At 40.6% G+C, this 20,310-nt stretch overlaps 1 protein-coding gene and 1 non-coding gene across 3 annotated transcripts in view; one reads left to right on the forward strand and one right to left on the reverse strand.

Annotated features, from left to right (window-relative positions):
* Positions 1 to 11,667, forward strand: part of RNF168 (ring finger protein 168) — a 33,041-nt gene extending 21,374 nt beyond the window's left edge. Inside the window, exons 6-7 of one of the 2 annotated variants that reach the window (XM_077884247.1) lie at positions 5,651 to 5,732; positions 8,975 to 11,667. In XM_077884247.1, the coding sequence (XP_077740373.1) occupies positions 5,651 to 5,732; positions 8,975 to 9,925 (1,033 nt within the window). In that variant the 3' untranslated portion in view covers positions 9,926 to 11,667. Of the gene's footprint in view, positions 1 to 5,650; positions 5,734 to 8,974 lie in introns of those variants that run through there. The other variant, XM_077884248.1, reaches the window with a different exon arrangement.
* On the reverse strand, positions 7,352 to 7,458 carry LOC144305648 (U6 spliceosomal RNA). The gene has a single exon (XR_013372666.1). It is a non-coding gene; the product is annotated as a U6 spliceosomal RNA (small nuclear RNA).
* Positions 11,668 to 20,310: the final 8,643 nt, after the last annotated feature.

Consider the following 20,310-nt stretch of genomic DNA (forward strand, 5'->3'; position numbering starts at 1 on the left):
ACAAAGTCTTGTTTAGTTTTAAGAGAGATGGAGAGAGAAAGTGGGGAAGGGGTAGGCAGAGGGAAAGAGGGGAGAAGAGAATCCCGAGCAGGCTCCATGCTAAGTAGGGTACAGGGCTCAATCTCATAACCTTGAGGTTGTAACCTAAGCCAAAATCAAGAGTCAGATACTTAACCAATTGAGTCACCTAGGTGTCCCTGAAGTTTTTCTATCTTGATGCCTCAGGATTTTCATGTTCCCATTTTCTCAGAATTAGCCAATTGGATTTCTTTTTCTCTTGGTTTAGATTCAAATTAGAAAAGCTAGTCCCATTGAGAGTCATCCTATAAAGGAGCTTATAACTTGGCATCTAGGTCATTCCCTCATCTTTTTTTTCCTCAGTTTATATTTCTTCTCTGCTATACAAAAAGCACATGTTAGGTAGTCAGTACTGGAGTGATTTAGACTCCTCGCAATGTCCCTCCAACAGCAGGTAGAGTTGATGATTTTATGAGGATATAAGCTTTCTCATAGCATTAACAGTTGGGAAAGTTTAAGAACCACCTAGAGTTTAAAAATAGGGGCACCTGGCTGGCTTAGTTGGTAGAGCATGCAACTCTTAATCTCAGGATCATGAGTTCAAGTCCCATGTTGGGCATGTAGCCTATTTCAAAAATAAATTAATGAAAATATGTAAGGGCTTTTGGTTTCAATTGAGTAAATACATGCAGGTAATTTACCACCTTTCAAAACTCATAGAAATTTTTGTTTGCGGGCAGGAGGAGGGCAATTTGGGGGGCAGTTAAATGAGATTGTTATTAAAAGAAAAAAATAGATGACTTAGTATCAATATTGTTAATGTTGATATTATGCCAAGTAGAAATCAAGAGAAAAACCATTAAAAGACAAGCAGAGATATTTCACATTGATCTATTACTCTTCCATATAAAGGATGTAACTATCTTGAATCTTCATGTATCTAAATATATATTTTGAAATGTCTGAAGATAAAAATTTATTAGAAATATAAAAATGGACAGATGAATTTAAAAATAGAAATTGAGAAACTAGTAGATTAAAGTGAAAGCAAAGTTAAAAAGAGTTAACGTCTAATCTCTGGAACATATGAAAAATTCCTATCCAATTTCAAAATGAGCGAAGGACATAAACAGACATTTCTCCACTGATGTACATATGAAAAGATGCCCAGTTTCATTAGTCATTAAGGAAATGCAAATCAAAACCACAATGAGATACCATTTTACATCTAGGATGTCTTTAATCCAAAAAAAGGAAAATAACAAGTGTTGGCAAAGATTGGAGAAATTGGAATCTTTTTTTTTTTTTTTATTAAAGATTTTATTTATTTATTCATGATAGTCACACAGAGAGAGACAGAGAGGCAGAGACACAGGCAGAGGGAGAAGCAGGCTCCATGCTGGGAGCCCAACGTGGGATTCGATCCCGGGTCTCCAGGTTTGCGCCCCGGGCCAAAGGCAGGCGCCAAACCGCTGCGCCACCCAGGGATTCCGAGAAATTGGAATCTTGCATTGATTACTAGTGGGAATATAAAATAGTGCAATTTGGTAGTTCCTCAGAATGTTAAACAGAATTCCATATGACCCAGCAATTCCACTCCTGCCCATCTACTCAGAAAATTTGAAAACAGGAATTCAAACAAATACTTGTACACAGATGTTTGTGTCAGCACTTCAGACAGCCAAAGGATGGATAAGCACAAATGTTTGTTGAAGGAAGAATAGATAAACAAAATGTGGTATGATCCATACAACAGAATATTAGCCCTAAAAAGGAGTGACATACTGATACATGCTGTAACGTAAATGAACCTCAGAAACCGGGATCCCTGGGTGGCGCAGCGGTTTAGCGCCTGCCTTTGGCCCAGGGCGCGATCCTGGAGACCCGGGATCGAATCCCACGTCAGGCTCCCGGTGCATGGAGCCTGCTTCTTCCTCTGCCTGTGTCTCTGCCTGTCTCTCTCACTGTGTGCCTATCATAAATAAATAAATAAATACATACATACATACATACATACATACATACATACATACCTCAGAAACATGCCAACTGAAAGAAGCCAGACAAAAAGAGTTGTCAAGTATACGATTTATTTGTGAATTAAATTTATTATGAAATAGCTGAAGTAGTTAAATCTATAAAGACAGGAAGCAATTAGTAGTTGCTCCTGGCTGGGGAAAGGTGGGAATGGGGGAGTTACTCCTTAACATACGCCTGGTTTCCTTCAGGGATGATGAAAATGTTTTGGAACTAAATAGAGGTGATGGTTGTACAACTTTAAGAACATACTAAAGTGCCACTGAATTGTCCATTTTAGAATGGTTAATTTTATGTTATATGGTTTTCATCTCAAATTTAAAATGATTAATGAAAAGACTACTCAAGTGCTTGAAAATCAAGAAAAACTCTTAAGTAACTTAATGGTTAAGGAATAAATCTTGATGGAAATAATAGAACTAAAAGTATTATACATTAAAACTTTGGGAGGTGGCTAAAGTGCCATATCAGAAAATGCCAAATCTGGGCAACCCTGGTGGTTCAGTGGTTTAGCGCCGCCTTCAGCCCAGGGAGTGATCCTGGAGACCCGAGATTGAGTCCCACATCGGGCTTCCTGCATGGAGCCTGCTTCTCCCCCTGCCATGTCTCTGCCTCCCCGACCCCGTGCCTCTCATGAATAAATAAAATCTTTTAAAAAAAGGAAAGAAAATGCCAAATCAGAAAAAAGGGAGAAAGTCTGAAAATTAATGAATTAATTAATGGTTTACATGTCTTTTTTAAAAAGGTTTTATTATTTATTTTAGAGAGAGGGAGCGGGACAGTAAAGAATCCCAAGCAGATTCCTCACTCAGCACAAAGCCCCATGCCTGGCCCTATCTCAGGGCACTGAGATCATGACTTGAGCCAAAAGCAAGAATCTGGCACTTAACCGATTGAGCCACGTAGGTGCCCCACGAATATTATCTAAAATGACAATTCCAGGAATAGATTGCTAGCTTACTATTAGAAGATGATTTAATGTTAAACTTATTAACTTAAAAAAAAATTTTTTTTTTAAGATTGTACTTACTTATTCATTCATGATAGACATAGAGAGAAAGGCAGAGACACAGGCAGAGGGAGAAGCAGGCTCCATGCAGGGAGCCCGATTGCGGGACTCGATCCCGGGTCTCCAGGATCAGGCCCTGGGCTGACGGCAGCATTAAACCACTGAGCCCCTCCTGCTGCCCCTCACCTCAGCTCAGGTTTTGATCTCATGACTGAGTTCAGGCCCGAGTTGGGTTCTATGCTGGGTGTGGACCCTACTTAAAAAAAGAAGAAGATAGTATAACTTGTTTAACTGAAAAAAAGGTAATGTACTATTAAAGAAATACCCACTGCTGAGTAAGAAAATGACTAGTAGAAAAATAGGTAAATTTTGACTATATAAAATGAAACCTGAAAGTTAATATATTTTTGAAAGGATATTGAACCTTATTAGTGGTTAAGGAAACACCAAATAACAGTGAGATAGCATTTCATACTCATCCTATTGGAAAAATTAAGCTATCTAGAAGTATTCAGTGTTGTATATGATAAGGAGCATTTACGTGTTCAGCGGGAATATAAAAGGTTGATATTCTTGGACTCTACATCTACTTTAGCTGTAGATGGCAGAGCAACCCCAGATGATATGTACAGGCATGTTCCCAACAGTGCTATTCATAATAGTAAAGAGTGAAAGCGACCAGCTGTCCAAAAGTAGAACTAAATACTATCCCAGCAGTCCAAGTGAATCTAGCTGAGGACAGCATGCATGAATCATGAAAATGGGTGAAGAAAAAAAGTTGTAGAATACATGTAGTATGATTCTGTATATGTAAAAGTCAAAATCATGCAGTTGAAGCAACACATACTTAGGGATACAAATGTATGGTAAAACTTTTTAAAAGTAAGAAATAGAAAAAAAAAAAAAAAGAAATAGAAAACTCAGGATAGTGATTGTCTGAGCTGGGTGACAAAGAGGAGGGCCCATAAGGGATTTTAAAATCAATGATCTTTCCCCCACCTTTAAACCAGGTGGTAAGGGCAGCCCTGGTGGCGCAGCAGTTTAGCGCCGCCTGCAGCCCAGGGCATGATCCTGGAGACCCTGGATCGAGTCCCACATCGGGCTCTCTGTATGATGCCTGCTTCTCCCTCTGCCTGTGTCTCTGCCTCTCTCTCTCTCTCTGACTCTATGAATAAATAGATAAAATCTTAAAAAAAAAAAAATAAATAAACCAGGTGGTAAGTATACGTGGGTGGTTTTTTATTTTTATATTTTTAAAGATTTTATTTTTATTTATACTAAGAGACACAGAGAGAGAGGCAGAGGGAGAAGCAGGCTCCATGCAAGGAGCCCGATGTGGGACTCGATCCTAGGTCTCCAGGATCACGCCCTGGGCCGAAGGCAGGTGCCCAGCCACTGAGCCACCCAGGCATCCCTGAGCATCCAAGTCTTAATTTGACTCAGGTCATGATCTCAGGGTTGTGGGATCGAGCCACATGTCCTACACTTTGGGCTCTGTGCTGGGCATGGAACTTGCTTGCGTTCTGTCTCTCCCTCTGCCCTTCTCACCTGCACGGATGTGTGCATATGTTCTCTCTCTCTATGTGTATTTGGATTTTTTACAGTTTGTTAAATATATTCTCTCATTACTAGTCCTTTTATTCCCTCCCTCCCTCCCTCCCTCCCTCCCTCCCTCCCTCCCTCTCTCTCTCTCTCTCTCTCTTTCTTTCTTTCTTTCTTTCTTTCTTTCTTTCTTTCTTTCTTTCTTTCTCTTTCTTTTCTTTCTTTCTTTCTTTCTTACACACACAGAGAAGCAGAGACACAGGCAGAGGGGGAAGCAGGCTCCCCCACAGGGAGACTGATGTGGGACTCGATCCCAGGACCCCTGGGTCACGACCTGAACCTAAAGCAGCTGCTCAACTACTGAGCTACCCAGGCATTCCTCCCATTTTCTTATAGCATTTTTCATCATATTACAAGTTTCGTGTTTTCAGTGGCATACAGCCTATTAATGGTGCTTAGAAGTTTAGAGATAGGCTCTTATGCTGATGTCTTGATATATCTCTATTTCTACAGGCAGACAGTTGGTACAAAATGTGTATCTAACAAAATCTCTATACATAGTGGTAGAGAATCTAATCGTGAACTCTTTCCCAATGGTAGATATTAAAAATATAGTAAACAGCCAGATCTGACATTAAAAAGAAACTAACAACAGCAACAACAAAAATTAAAAAGAAACTAACATCTTGTCTTGATTTAAAATGTCATTTCCATGACTTTTGGAAAGACTTTATAATCTTGTCTTGACGCTTATCTACCTTTTGAATTTTTTTTTTTTTTTAGAATTAAATGTTTAGATTTGACTTTTACTTCCTTTCCTATTGTTTTCCATAAAATTTCAAAATTCAACCTTTTAAGTTTTGCTCTGGAATTTGGCCAAAATTCCTGAGACCGAGAGATGAAACACACTCTGATCAATCATCCAAGCAGCAGACCAGGCAACCTTCATATAAATAGCTAATCTGGTTTAATAATATTGGTTACATGCTACTTGTCTGTTAAAGCATTCAAACTTTGGTAAGCTTTTTTTTTTTTTTTTTTAAGGTATTTGTCACCTAAACCTCAGTTTGGGTCAGCATCACAGTCTGAAGTTGTACAAGAAAGCAGGGAAAACTCCATGTCTAAGGTATGTGGGTGCTAAAGATGTTCTTAGTTTTTACTAATTTTTACTAGAATTCCTAAGGCTAGAGATTGAATACTTGGCATTTCCTAACTTCTGGGTTTTTTGTTTTATTTTTTGTTTTTTGTTTTTTTTTTTAGTAATATATGGAATACCCTTTCTTAGTCATATTCGGCTCACCTAGACTAGGAGTCAACAAACTTCTCTTTGTGGCCATATGGTCTCTGTCACAACTGTTACACTGTTTTCCTGTGAAAGGATTCGTAGACCCTATGTAAACAAATGGGCTTCTCTTTGATCAAGTCAAACTATGAAAGGAAGCAGGCTGAATTTGGTTCATGGGTCATGGTTTTGTGGATCCCTGCCCTAGGCGTTCAAACTCGCAAAATCAAATAGGCTACCCCTGGTACCGGCTTCACTTTATGTGAAAATTACAGGATGAGAAACAAAGCATGCTAATAGGGTAGCATCAGGCATATCAGTGCAGCGAGAGTCTTCACAGGAGAGCTAAGTCACCGCCTGGAAATGAAACAATGTGGAGTGTGGTAACCATCCTGGCTTAGAGACCCTATGCCGCATAAGAGTTATTGTAACAAGCCATGGGTGTACCTTCCAGGGATCCTGGTAAGGAACACATCAAGTCAAAAGAGTTATAAGCCACAGAAGTCCCTAGATTTGGTTTCCCATTGGGTGCTTATAGATCACTCATTCATGGTTCTGCTTGTATAGATGTAATTCACCAATAAGGTCATTTTTACCATAAGCTATGTGGCCTAGTAACACAGGTGACATTTCACCTTTATCAAGTTTCCAGGAAAATAGAACTAGGAAATGTGAGCTGACACCAAGGTTGATTTCTTACAGAGAAGTTTTATTAACCCTTTACTAAGAGGTTCCTAGATTTTTAAAAACTCTGCTAGGTAGTTTAAAACCTATCATTTAATTGACATTTACCATATGCCAGATTATGTATTATTTCCTTCAATCTCACAAGCACCAATTCTATAAGGTAGGTATTCATTCTTGTGCCCATTTTACAGTTAAGAATTAACTAAGGCACATGCAGATAAGAGACTTGCACACAGTCCCTTAAAAAGAGATGATAGAGGGAAGATTCAAATCCAGATGGTCTGGCTCATACTAGAACTGAGGATGAACAAGGCATTGTAGGGTGGGGTATTTGTCCTACTGTGGTGTTCATATTCACAGCAAAGCTAGGTGGGCAAACTGGAATTTATCCAGTCCAAACTGGACTGACTCCCAAGAAATGCTATAAAAAATGATAAATGCAAGGATATAGGTAAAATAACATATTTAAGGTCTCTAACAACAAGGAGTAATTTTTGTTCTGAGGCAAATTTTCACCAAAGCCTTTCTTAAGGCTTTTGTATGATGAAAACTAATAGTAGGTCTTTACTTAACCTAAGACCTATTAAGTGACAAGAAAAATACACGGGCCAAAGCCGGGATTCTTTTTTTTTTCTTAGCTTGCTTTTTTTTTTTTTTTTTTTTTTTAATTTTTTTTTTTAAAGCAAGGATTCTTAACCTAAGGTCTAGATCTGTGGTTAGAATCCAGAGAGTACATATGAACTTAAATGGAGGAAGAGGTTTATCTTTACTTTCACCTAACCTCTCCTTTAATTATGAATGTATGTATCATTCTTGCACAGGGGCTATGCTAATCTTCTCTGTATCGCTCTAATTTTAGTATATGTGCTGCCAAAGCAGGCACGAATGTAGGTATCAAATCATAATACTGTTAGCAAAAGCTGTGCCTTTGATAATCAGTGGAAAGCAGTTTTTTGTTTTGTTTTGTTTTGTTTTTAAAGATTTTTATTTATTAATGAGAGACACACAGAGAGAGGCTGAGACACAGGGAGAGGGAGAAGCAGGCTCCCTGCAGGAAGCCTGGTACAGGACTTGATCCTAGGACTCCGGGATCACAACCTGAGCCAAAGGCAGACACTCAACCGCTGAGCCACCCAGGCATTGGGAATCACAGATTTTTATCACAATTAGTTTGTGGCAGGTCTCTTCAAATATCATTGGTACTCATCCCTACTTCAGTATTACAAGTTATTAGACTTGTCCCACTATATCTTATTATTTAATGTATTAATAGATGTATATTACAACATAAAATTTTATTTTTTAAAGATTTTATTTATTTATTCATGAGAGACTCAGGTAGAGGGAGAAGCAGGCTCCACGCAGGAAGCCCAATGTGGTACCCGATCCTGGGACTCCAGGATCACACCCTGGGCTGAAGGCAGGCGCTAAACCACTGAGCCACCCAGGCATCCCCTGCCTGGGGGATAACATTTTAATAATTTTAATAACATTTAATAATGGGGTTGCTATTAATAAATTATTCCCAGGAATCCCTGAGTGGCTCAGTGGTTTAGCACCTGCCTTCAGGGCCAGGGCATGACCTGGAGTCCCAGGATGGAATCCCACATCAGGCTCCCTGCGTGGAGCCTGCTTCTCTCTCTCTCTCTCTCTCTTTCTCCTTCTCTCTCTCTCTGTGTGTGTGTGTGTCTGTCTGTCTCTTATGAATAAATAAAATCTTTTTTTTTTTTTTTTTAATTTTTATTTATTTATGATAGTCACACAGAGAGAGAGAGAGAGAGAGGCAGAGACACAGGCAGAGGGAGAAGCAGGCTCCATGCACCAGGAGCCCGATGTGGGACTCGATCCCGGGTCTCCAGGATCGCGCCCTGGGCCAAAGGCAGGCACCAAACCGTTGCGCCACCCAGGGATCCCCTAAATAAAATCTTTAAAAAGATAAATTATTCCCTTTGTGATCCTACATATTTATTTTTATATCTTAAAATATTCAGAAGAGGTCTCCCTCTGCCCGTGTCTCTGCCTCTGTGTGTGTGTGTGTGTGTGTGTGTGTGTGTGTCTCTCTCATGAATAAATAATAAAATCTTAAAAAAAAAAAAAAAAAACTCGGCTAGGGGAAGTTTATAAGGTGAAAGAGAGGTCAGGTCCTGGTGCCCGCTTTGTTGCCATACATAGAATCCAGTTTGTGGGCTTTAACCTATAGGTTTCCGTGGGAGTTAAAAGGAAGGAATTCCTTAATCTAAGTTGGCACACAGAATAAAAATAACTATTAGGAATTAATATTAGTTATTAGTAGTGATGCTGGCTATAGTGAAAAGTCAGAGTATCACTGTAATTTGACTTCTGTATTATGACTTGCTGTTTTTCCCATGGTTCATGCAGTCTCTTTCTGTTTTCTATAGGAAACTGATAGTAGTGTTGTAAAAAGCCCTACACAGCAAGATACAGAAATTGAGGAAGATATGCCAACACTTTCTCCACAAATACGCATTGAAATGCAAGAACAGGGTGAAAAGTCTTTAGAGTCACCTATGCCTCAGTTACGTGCCAATGGTAGAGAATGGTGCCTTGAAGGAAAAGTCCAAATGAGTACAACCAATCATGATAAAGAGTTACATGTCCTAAATCATGAGGGACCTGAAGCCAGAGTTCCTTGCTCTGGAGAAACTGCAGTTAAGCCTTATGGCAAAACAGAGAGTGGGTGCACTATATCAGGTATGACACAAATAATTGGAAGTAATACAGTTGAGACAGAAAATGAAGAGTCTTGCCTACCGATCAGTAAAGATATTTCCAAAAGAAAAAAACAGGAATCTTTATCTGAAGCAGCCAGGGATCCATGCGTTTCTGCAAAAAGAAGAAAAAAGTTCCCCAAAGCTTCCTCAGACCAAGAGGAAACAGAAATCAACTTTACCCAAAAACTGATAGATTTGGAACGCTTACTTTTTGAGAGACATAAACAAGAAGAACAGGACAGGTTATTAGCGTTACAGCTTCAGAAAGAAGTAGATAAAGAACAAATGAAGCCAAACCGGCAAAAAGGATCCCCAGATGAGTATCAGTTACGTCCTACATCTTCACCTCCAGACAAATTGCTAAATGGACAGAGGAAGAATTCCAAAACTAGGAACTTCAAAAAACAGACTGATCTAGAGCATTCAAAATCTCGGAGAGGCTCCAAAAATGAAAATTGGCAGGCATCTTTCAAGATCCAGTTGAAACATTCAGTTAATGGAAGAAAGATGCCAAATTCTTCTAGAGATAATTGTAATGTATCTAAAAGTACTCATTCCCTACAGCCTAGTAAGTCACAGAAAAGTATTTTTCAGATGTTCCAGAGGTATACAAAGTAATTCATGGGGAAGAGGGAGTATTTTATAATCTAGTAAAGCCGGATTATGAAGCTCTCTTCTTTATCATAGAATCTTTATAATTGTTAAACTCATCATCTATAAAGGACTGTGTGATCACAAGGGAGGAATATAAATATATTTCTGCCAAACTCAGTAAGCAGGAGTCCCAATCCTTTCCTTTTTTAATAACTGTGAAGTACTAAGTTTGACAATCCTTATGGATATAAAAATGCCTTGGTTGAACTCCCAAGAAATCTTCAAGTGCCATTCTGTTTCCAAAAAATGCATGTTTTATGACCTTTGCTTCCCTTTTGTCCTAACTAGTAGTAATCAAAGCAAGATCATAGTGTACCGAGTAGTTAAGAATCCAGGCAGGGTAATTTTTCATGCTACTTTCTCATATATTTGCAGAGCACTTGAAATGCATCCTGCATGACACTAAAATAATCTAGTTTTCATCTCCACTTTAATTATTATAGCTGTTATAGCATTTTCTTTTATATAAAATGGTTTATGATCAGTGTGAAATCAGAAAAATCAGTTTCCTGGAAAATTAGGAATTAGTTGACAGGAAACTAGGCTCTTGACGCGAAAGGAGTTAGGAGTTAAGTTGCACCAAATTGACGATTTGGAAGCATTGGAACTGACTGCATGATCAGAAACTGGGTCCAGGACAGAGGAGCAGGTAAAGTTTGGTAGAGGGTTCTCCATCCTTTCTTTGCTAAATGACATGGAAAACGTTTGGGTTTTATAGCTTTTCACACCATAGTAACTGGTGTCAAAATCAAAATCAATTACTAAATTGCATGAAATTTGGGAATTTGACATTTCTGTTAATCTGCTATTCCAGGAAAAAAAAATGGGACTTTACTGTAGGAGAGTTAAATATATCTTTTGTTGTAGGACCTGAAATATAACCATGTATTTATTTCCTTACATTATCATTTGTATAGATACTTTTATACGTGTTTATGTACAGAAAAACAAAGTCTGATGCTTGGGTTTTGCCGTGTTACCCCTGAAAGTTAAATCAGAAGGCAGTGATTTCATTTAGTGAAATGTAACTTAGAGACTATTAATCTTTTTTTCATTAATATGAACAACTTTAGGCAAATAGCGGTTTTAACAACATTTCTGCTGATCTCTAGTTATCCATCCTTTTAAGATAAAAATAAAATGTCCTAGAGCTAATTCTAGCTTAAATTTGTCAATATTTTTGTACATTATTAAGATTTTTTTCCTCCAAATTTTGTAACTGAAATTCTGTTAGTGTTTGCATACTTAATGGCATCTATTTCAATATTGATTTGGTAATTATGGGTAGAATTCTGATGCTAATTTAAAGTTTAATTTGCCCTTTCTCAAAAAAAAAAGGTGATTGCCCTTTGAATAATGATTGAAATCTAGTCAGAAACTAACCAAATTTGTTCAAAATACAATAAAATCTGTCTTCTCATCAAACCAGTATTATTCTCAGAGCGATTTCACTTTATATTTTAGAGTAGACACTGTTGGAACTCCTCAACAGTTGTATAATTAAAATTTCCTGGAATAGTCCTTGACCAAAAAGGAGGAAAAAAATAGTGTGACGTATAGAATTTACACATTTAACCACTTAATTGTCTGTGAAGAAATTTTCCTGACCTCAAGATAAATTTTAATTTCCCTATTAGTTTTTCTGATAGTCTTAGCTTATATGCCTTATTGTTAGAAACTAATAAATGCTTTGTGTCAGTCGTTAAGAGTGTATTGCTACTTTTTCCTCTCATTTTTGTGGAGGGAGATGAGAATGTTTAACTTCTCAGGGAGCACTGAAACTGAGCAGAGGTTGAGAATCTGAAAATTAAAATAATAAAAATTAAAATGGCCTACTACATGTATTTTACCACAATTAAAAAATAAAAATTAACTACATGAAAATAAAAAGTTCTGTATAACAAGAACTACTACCATAATGGAAAATTGGGAGACATGGCACATGGCAAATGAAGGGCGGGCCGTGGAGATGTAGAAGCAATTAATCACAAAGAGCTCGTTTCCTTTAAAGTATATGCTGATACATTATGAAAATGACTAATAATTCAAAAGGAAAATTAGAAATGTTTTCAAGAAACATAGTTCCCAGGAAAGGAAAAATATGTGAAAAGATGCATAATGTGACTTATACTAATGTTTATAAATTTTTCTCTCCTTCAAATTAGTTAAAGTAAGCCGCTTTTTTGTTTCGTTTTTGTGTATGTAGGTATTTTTTTTTTTTTTTTTTTGTAGGTATGTTTCAATCTTGGCAAGAGTGTGGGGAAATATGGACTGTTGCTTGGTATCAATAGAAAATTTAAAATCCCACTTCCCAATTTGGCAGTTCTATCTCTAGGAATTTCCTAAAACTGTCTTTACATGTGTGTAGAATGACAGGTACAAGACATTTTTTGTATGGCATTGTTTATAATCATAAGCTTAGAAACAACGTTATTGTCACATCAATAGATAATAAATGATGGTACAGTGAATGGTACTATATAGCACTTAACAGTTACAACAAAACCACTTTACTGATATGAAAAGATAAACACATGTATTTGCAATAAAATGTCTAGAAAGAGAAGGAGTAAATGTTGCCAGCACGGAGAGACACTGCACAGCTAGAAGATAGGGGTGGAGTAATGACTTTTCACTCAATTTTCTTTTATCCTTTTTGAATTTTCAATCATATTGAATATATTATCTAGTCAAAATTTAATTTTTTTAAGATTTTATTTGTTTATTCACAAGAGACACAGGCAGAGGGAGAAGCAGGTTCCATGTAGGGAGCCCGATGCAGGACTCGATCCTGGATCCCAGGATCACTACCTGAGCCGAGAGCAGGCACCCAACCATTGAGCCACCCAGGCATCCCTATATTTTTTTTTAAGTCTTGAAATCAGCACATAATTTATCAGAACACATTGTTTCTAAAACTTATCCTTTTTAAATTTTGTTTATTCATTAGAGACAGGCAGAGGGAGAAGCAGGCTCCATGCAGGGAGCCCAATGTGGGACTCGATCCTGGGACTTCAGGATCCCACCCTGGAACAAAAGGAAGGCGCCCAACCACTGAGCCACCTGGGCATCCCAAAATTTAAATGTTTTTAAAATGTTGCAAGATAAGAGCGCCTGGATGGCTCAGTTGGTTGAACAACCAACTTTTGATTTTATCTCTCGTTATGATCTTGGGTTCTTGGGATCAAGCCCTGCAATGGGCCCTGTGCTCAACAGGGAGTGGGCTTGGGATTTTCCCTCCCTCTGCCTCTATCTCCACCCTCACACTCTCAAATCAACAAATCCTTTTTTTTTTTCTTTAATGTTGCAGGATAGGGACACCTAATTTGTTCAGTGGAAGAATGTGAGACTTGATCTTGGGGTTGAGTTTGAGCTCCACACTAGATATTAGAGATTACTTAAAAAAAAGAAAGAAAGAAAAGAAAAAAAAAACCTAAAAAATATATTGCAAGATAAAAGGAGCTTATTATTCTCAATCTGCACCACTCTAAAGGGCATCTTTTGCCTTTAAATTTTAATCATGGGCAACCCGGGTAGCTCAGCGGTTTAGCGCCGCATTGGGCCCAGGGCCTGATCCTGGAGACCCAGGATCGAGTCCCACATCGGGTTCCCTGCATGGAGCCTGCTTCTCCCTCTGCCTGTGTCTCTGCCTCCCTCTCTCTGTGTGTCTCTCCTGAGTAAATAAATAAAATCTTTAAAAAAATTTTTTTTAAATCATAATTCAGGAAGGGAGGTTTTTTTCAATGTGGAAAAAAACACAGCATTGTGAGTTGATTTTAATGTATTTAGCTTTAAGGTACTATTTTTAAATTATTTAAAAAGCAAGATTTATGCTTTCTAGGTAGCATTGCAGCTACATTTCTGGCTAAAAGCAACGAGAAAAGCCTGATAAAAATAAAGATTGCCGACTGAACAGCACCAGAGAGCTCCTGAAACAGTGAAGACTAAAATTGGGGCTAAGATTCTAGAGAAGGGAGTCTATGAAAAGTGAACTGATATTTGCAGCCAAAACGTGGTTTTGCTGGTAGTTTTGCCTGTTCTGAATGCAGGCCAAGAGTCAGGGTTGCTGCCAGTGAGCAGCAAGTGGTGTGCTTTGGCCTTCTGATGAATTGGAATGACGATATTGGACACAAGGCCAATTTTCCCATCAAGATAATGGCAGAGTATTGAAACTGCTCAGGGCAGAGGCTAAAAGGCTGAAAAACTGCAGAGCAGGGAGTTGTCATCAGGCTCACGCTGCTGAGGAGACCAAAGCATTCATGACCTACCAGGGGAAGGGAGCCTGCTGAGCTCCAGCACAGGGTTCCGTAAAGTACATCCCAGGTGCCAAATCTGCATACTGCCTGTTTTCATAAGGCTTGTGGGCTAAGAATGTTAGGGTTGTTTTTGTTTTGTTTTTGTTTTTTGTTTTTTGTCTTTTAAGTAGTCTCCACACCAGTGTGGAGCCCAGCACAGGGCTTGAACTCAGGACCCCGAGATCAAGACCTGAGATCAAGAGCTGGACACTTACCAGACTGAACCACGCATGCACTTCTAGATTGCCTACTTAATTTGGTCTCTACTTGCATGATCTTAGGTGAACTACTTAACCTTTCATTACTCCCCTCCCCCCCTTTTTAAGATTTTATTGTTTATTTATTCATGAGAGGCAGAGACACAGGCAGAGGGAGAAGCAGGCTCCATGCAGGGAGCCCGACATGGGACTCGATCCCGGGTCTCCAGGATCACGCCCTGGGCTGAAGGCAGACGCTCAACCGCCGAGCCACCCGGGTGCCCCATCAATACCTCCCTTTCTTACTTTGTAAATGGGAATCAACATTACCAACCCTGTTGCTCTCAAGAGGTAAGCACCTGGCACAGGCCTTCATTAAAAAGAACCAGAGTAAGTGATGGTTCCTCCCCCTGGCTGTTGTCTGCCCCCACTACTCTACAGTCTCACTTCTGGAAGAGTCTCACTTCATCCAGTGATTTTTGCGCTCCCACAAGTCTCCAGATGTGCCGTCCAATAAGCTGCAATTATCTGTCTACTGCTGAAGACTCCACTCGCCTCTGCCCAGTGTGTCTGTAGCTCTATCGCAAGAGACCTCTGCCTGTAAGGCCCTGAGGTCACAAGAACCCTTCGCCCCAGAGGAAACTAATCCTCAGAAATCCCTAGTGGCTTCTGCAAATCCCTGCTCACAGTTGGAGTGGATAAGGGTGTGAGAAACACTAAAAACTTTGAGACAGAAAAGCTGAGAGTTGAGCAACTACTGTACCCATTATTCCTGCATAAAAGTCTTAATAAAAAATTAGGACTAAATTTTGAGTCTGACTTCTTTTCCCCCAGAATATCTCGCCTTGTCTTGGCAGGACTTGGAGCAACATGAACCTTGAGTTCCAGCTGAGGGGACTCTACATTTTACTTATTTTAACCTTTCTCTTCAACTTTGCTTTTGTCGTCCCAGATTGCCACAGTTAGGCTCTGTCCCTGGAACCAGTTCAATTCAGGAGACTGTCAGCTGGGGATCATACACTGGGTCTTCACTTTTTGTGTCACTCCTCTCCCATCTCTTCAGTCCCTCTAAGTTTGTGTGTCTGCTTTCTACTGCAGGTTAGACTGACTGGCCGCACACTTTCCTGAGTCCCAGGCCGAGGAGGAGAACCGCACCCACTGCTCAGTTTCTACTGGACCGATGTGTAGTGATCAAGGTCCAGTTATAAAAAAACCCGCAATCAGTATTTCAACAGAGGGCGTACAGGGTAGGGAATGGGTTAGGCAGGTGTTAGAGCCAAAGAGAAGGAGCCCCTGAGATAACCCAAAGAGGGCAACTGCAGGAAGTGGCTACTGCCTTCAAAGAGGCAAACAGGAGGAAAGAGTTTGGGTCACAAAATGGGGCACTTAGGAGGTGGAGGAGTGTGAGCCATGCAGAGTTGGTGTTCAGACCTTTGAGGAAGAAACCTCTTAGATGCTGCTGGTGCTCTGAGGGGTCCAGTGAGTCTAATCCTAGAAGAGTTGAAGGAATTTGGAAGCTGGAGCCAAGTGCCATTGCTGTAATACCACAGGGATCCCCTTTCTTCCCAGTACTTAGGATAGAGCCCAGGGGCAAGCTCGCTGACAGAGGAGCCGAGTAGAGCCCCGGGAGGCATCTTGTAGGGACCTGCAGAGTTTGGGACAGTGGGCTTGGGGCTGAGAGAAGCGGGGAGAACCACACCAGACCCGGTGTCCCTCAGTGGGTTTTGGGACTAAGATGCCTTGAAGTTTCTAAGGCCAAACCATGGGAAGCTCTTACCCTGACAAGATAGAGTAAGTGTGGGAAATGATGCTGAGATAAGCAGAAATAAGCAGAAGCAGAACTGTGTTAAGGATCTACAGAAGTAGGGATCCCCCTGGGTGGCGCAGTGGTTTGGCGCCTGCCTTTGGCCCAGGGCGCGATCCTGGAGACCCGGGATCGAATCCCACGTCGGGCTCCTGGTGCATGGAGCCTGCTTCTCTCTCTGCCTCTCTCTCTCTGTGTGACTATCATAAATAAATAAAAATTAAAAAAAAAAAAAAAAAGAAGTAGGGATCCCTGGGTGGCGCAGCAGTTTAGCGCCTGCCTTTGGCCCAGGGCGCGATCCTGGAGACCCGGGATCGAATCCCACATCGGGCTTCCGGTGCATGGAGCCTGCTTCTCCCTCTGCCTGTGTCTCTGCCTCTCTCTCTCTCTCTGTGTGACTATCATAAATAAATAAAAATTAAAAAAAAAAAAAAAAGGATCTACAGAAGTAACCTGTTCCACCTACTGAACCACCTGTTCAGTCTCTGTTGCCCCCCTAACGTCGTCCCCATCTCGATCAGAGTTGATGGTTCAGAAAATTACGCACCTAAAGGCCCCAGTGTCCTGACTCCCTGCAGGCCTCCCCGGTCCTCGCCTACAGGATGCTGAGAACCCAGCTCTAAGGTTTCTTGTCTGGAAAATTAAGACCTCGGGCATCATCACTAAATCCCCAGAACTCCTTGGAATGTATTTCTGGGTACATCTCAGAAATAATAGCGTTAGAACATGTGGACAAAATTGAAAGGAGGGCATTTCAGTAATTGAAGTAGATCATAATGAAGTAACTCTCCAGAGTAAACCTAGATTACAAAAAAGTCCGATGACAGAGGAATTGTATAATTTTAGCAAGAGGCACTAAGAGAATACTAGATCAATTTGGTTTTAATGTGTGAGAGAATTGTTCCACTTCCAAAGAGCTAGGACTGCTGTGGCTTATACAACCGTATTCTGAATTTACTGAATTGGAAACTTAAAAAATCTCAGGATTTCAAGAATGACTGTTAGCAAAAGCATCTTGTAGACAAAAAGATTACTTGATTCCTTCTATTGGCAAATGCTTAGCAAACTGCTTATTTAAAGCTTTTATTTGCATAAAGCTAAAAATTACATTAATGTAACTGGCTTACAAAAATAGGAGATTTGGGCAGCCCCGGTGGCGCCCCGGTTTAGCACCGCCTGTAGCCCAGGGCATGATCCTGAAGACCCAGGATCGAGTCCCACATCAGGCTCTCTGCGAGGAGGAGCCTGCTTCTCCCTCTGCCTGTGTCTCTGCCTCTCTCTCTGTGTGTGTCTTTCTCATGAATAAATAAATAAAATCTTAAAAAAAAAAGAGAGAGAGAGAGATTTGCGGGGGGGGGGGGCGGCTGCTGATAAGAGCAGGTCACAAACCAAAAAATAGATGAGGCCTAATTACCTAAGTCTTGGGCGGGGGCGAGGGGCAGGGAGGGAAGAGAAGCAGCAATTTTAATGCTACATAATAGCACAAGAAACAAAAAGAATCAGAGCTGAACCCAACCATACCACTTTTCCTTGGCTTAAAAAATTCTTGGGGCGCCTGGGTAGCTCAGTTAAGTTTTTGCCTTTGGTTCAGGTCATGATCCCAGGGTCCTGGGATCCGGCCCCACATCAGGAGCCTGCTCTCACTATCTCTGTCACTATCCCTCTCTCTATCAAAATCTTAAAAAAAAAAAATCCTTAAACATCTTTGAGTATCATATATTTTCCCGAAACATTTATTCTAAGTTTTTTTTTTTTTTTAAGATTTTATTTATCGGGATCCCTGGGTGGCGCAGCGGTTTGGCGCCTGCCTTTGGCCCGGGGCGCGATCCTGGAGACCTGGGATCGAATCCCACGTCGGGCTCCCGGTGCATGGAGCCTGCTTCTCCCTCTGCCTGTCTCTCTCTCTCTCTCTCTCTCTCTCTGTCTCTCTCTGTGACTATCATAAAAAAAAAAAAAAAAAGAAAGATTTTATTTATTTATTCATGAGACACAGAGAGGCAGAGACGCAGGCAGAGGGAGAAGCAGGGTCACTGCGGGGAGTCGTATGAGGGACTCGATTCCAGGACCCTGAGATCATGCCCTGAGTCAAAGGCAGATGCTGAGCCACCCAGGCGTCCCATTTATTCTAAGTTTGGTGGCTTTTGCATTAAATTGTTTTTAAATGTCAAAAAGTTATTTTGATTGAGGGAGAGAAAAAAGTTATTTTGACATTTTACCTTCATTTTATGGAATGTGGTTTGCATTTTTCTCCAGAGTCTGAAGAGAAGTTACTATAGAAAACACTTATTTTGAATGAGGTCGAGACGGGTTTTCTTTTTTTCATTTTAATGTTCTAAGAACAGTATTTTTTGTTTGCATTCTTATTTTTCTATTGAACTGTTGGATTTTTCTTCTCAATTTCTAGGGGCTCTTTATGTATTGGGAAGATTGACTCTTTCTCTGTAATAAGTTACAAAGAAAATTTCCCAACGGGAATACGACAGTCCCCCCCACACACACTCTGAGAGAAAGATTGATTGTTCCATAGCCATGGTAACAAGTAACCTTACCAGAGGAGGTTATAAACCTGTCTAATCAATCAACGACACCCTTGGCTCATTGACCACACCTCTGAAAGCCAACCAATCCGTGGCAGCCCTATGCTTTGGAAGTCAGCTAATCAGCGGGGGTCTGCTGCCAGTAAACCCTTGCCAACACAATCAATACTCTCACCCGGGCCTGCATGAGATTGGCAGTTTGCTTTGCGAATCGGTGATCACATGACCACCAACAGAACTGTCCATTGAGGTCTTAGCTATTGAGTGTTAACCTTACATTTTTACACCAATTTGTCATTTGACTTTAGTAGGCTTTTTTCCTGCCATGCCAAAATATTTTATCTTTATATAATTTAATTTTTCAACCATTTTAAAAAACGAATATTGATTTTCTTTTTTGTTAAAAAGATTTTCTCCACAGCTATAAAGGTGTTCCCCTTCCTCCCCCCAAACGTGTGTGCATGTCTTATATTGCAATGTCTAACTCATTTGATGCTTAACCCAGTGTAGGCAGAAAGTATGGTCCAACTTCTTTTCCCCATTGTCTATTCAGTTTTCCTATCACTGTTTTTTTTTTTTTTTTTTAAGATTTTATTTAGAGAGAGAGAGAGGGAGAGAGCACAGAAGTGTTGGGGGTAGTTGTGCAGAGGGAGAGAGAGAAGCAGGCTCTCCATTGAGTAGGGAGCTGGACATGGGCCTTGATCCCAGGATCCGGAGATCATGATCTGAGCTGAAGGCCTGAGCCACGCAGGCACTCCTCCCATCACCATTTCTTTAAGTTTTTTGTATGTTTGTTTATTTATTTAGTAATCGCTACACCCTATGTGGGGCCTAAACACATGACCCTGAGATAAAGAGTTTCATGCTCTCCTGACTGAGCCACCAGACACCCTCCCATCACATTTTAAAAAGCCCATTATTGTGACTAATCTGAGATGCCTACTTACCACTTGCTAAACATATTAGGGCCCGTATCCGGATTTCCTGTTCTGAGTCATTGTTGTGCTATCCATCCATGTGTGGATAGCACACTGTTTTGATTACTGAAGTTTTATGATGCAGCAAGTCACCCCTCGTTGCTGCCCCCCCCCCCCCAAATATCCTGGTTAGTCTTATTTTCCCATTTAAACTACAATCCCATTCTGTTTCTGGCAGTCTCTTGTCTCCAACTGCTTCCTTTCCCTCAATCACAGTGGCTGCTGCTAAGGGGAAAGCCTCTGCTTTCTAAGGGGATTCCCTCCCAAAGTCACCACCACTAGACTGTGATTTTTCTCACCTTTCCTCCCCACCTGCCTCCCCTGCATCTCCCTGCCTCCCCCTGTGATGCTAATGCCTGGCCCTGTTGGTTCCCAGATCTGCGCCCAGGAGGTCTCTGCCCATAGGAGCCCCTCACCTTGTAAAGGTGAAGCTTGCTGATGGTTTCCTGAGATCTGCCACCTGCAGGGCCCCCTGGCATCGCCGCTTCTTGCCCAACAGCACCCTCCAGACCCGCTGCACCTTGTTGGCTTCTCAGGTT

This window comes from Canis aureus, chromosome 35 (assembly GCF_053574225.1).
Source record: "Canis aureus isolate CA01 chromosome 35, VMU_Caureus_v.1.0, whole genome shotgun sequence".
NCBI lineage: Eukaryota > Metazoa > Chordata > Mammalia > Carnivora > Canidae > Canis > Canis aureus.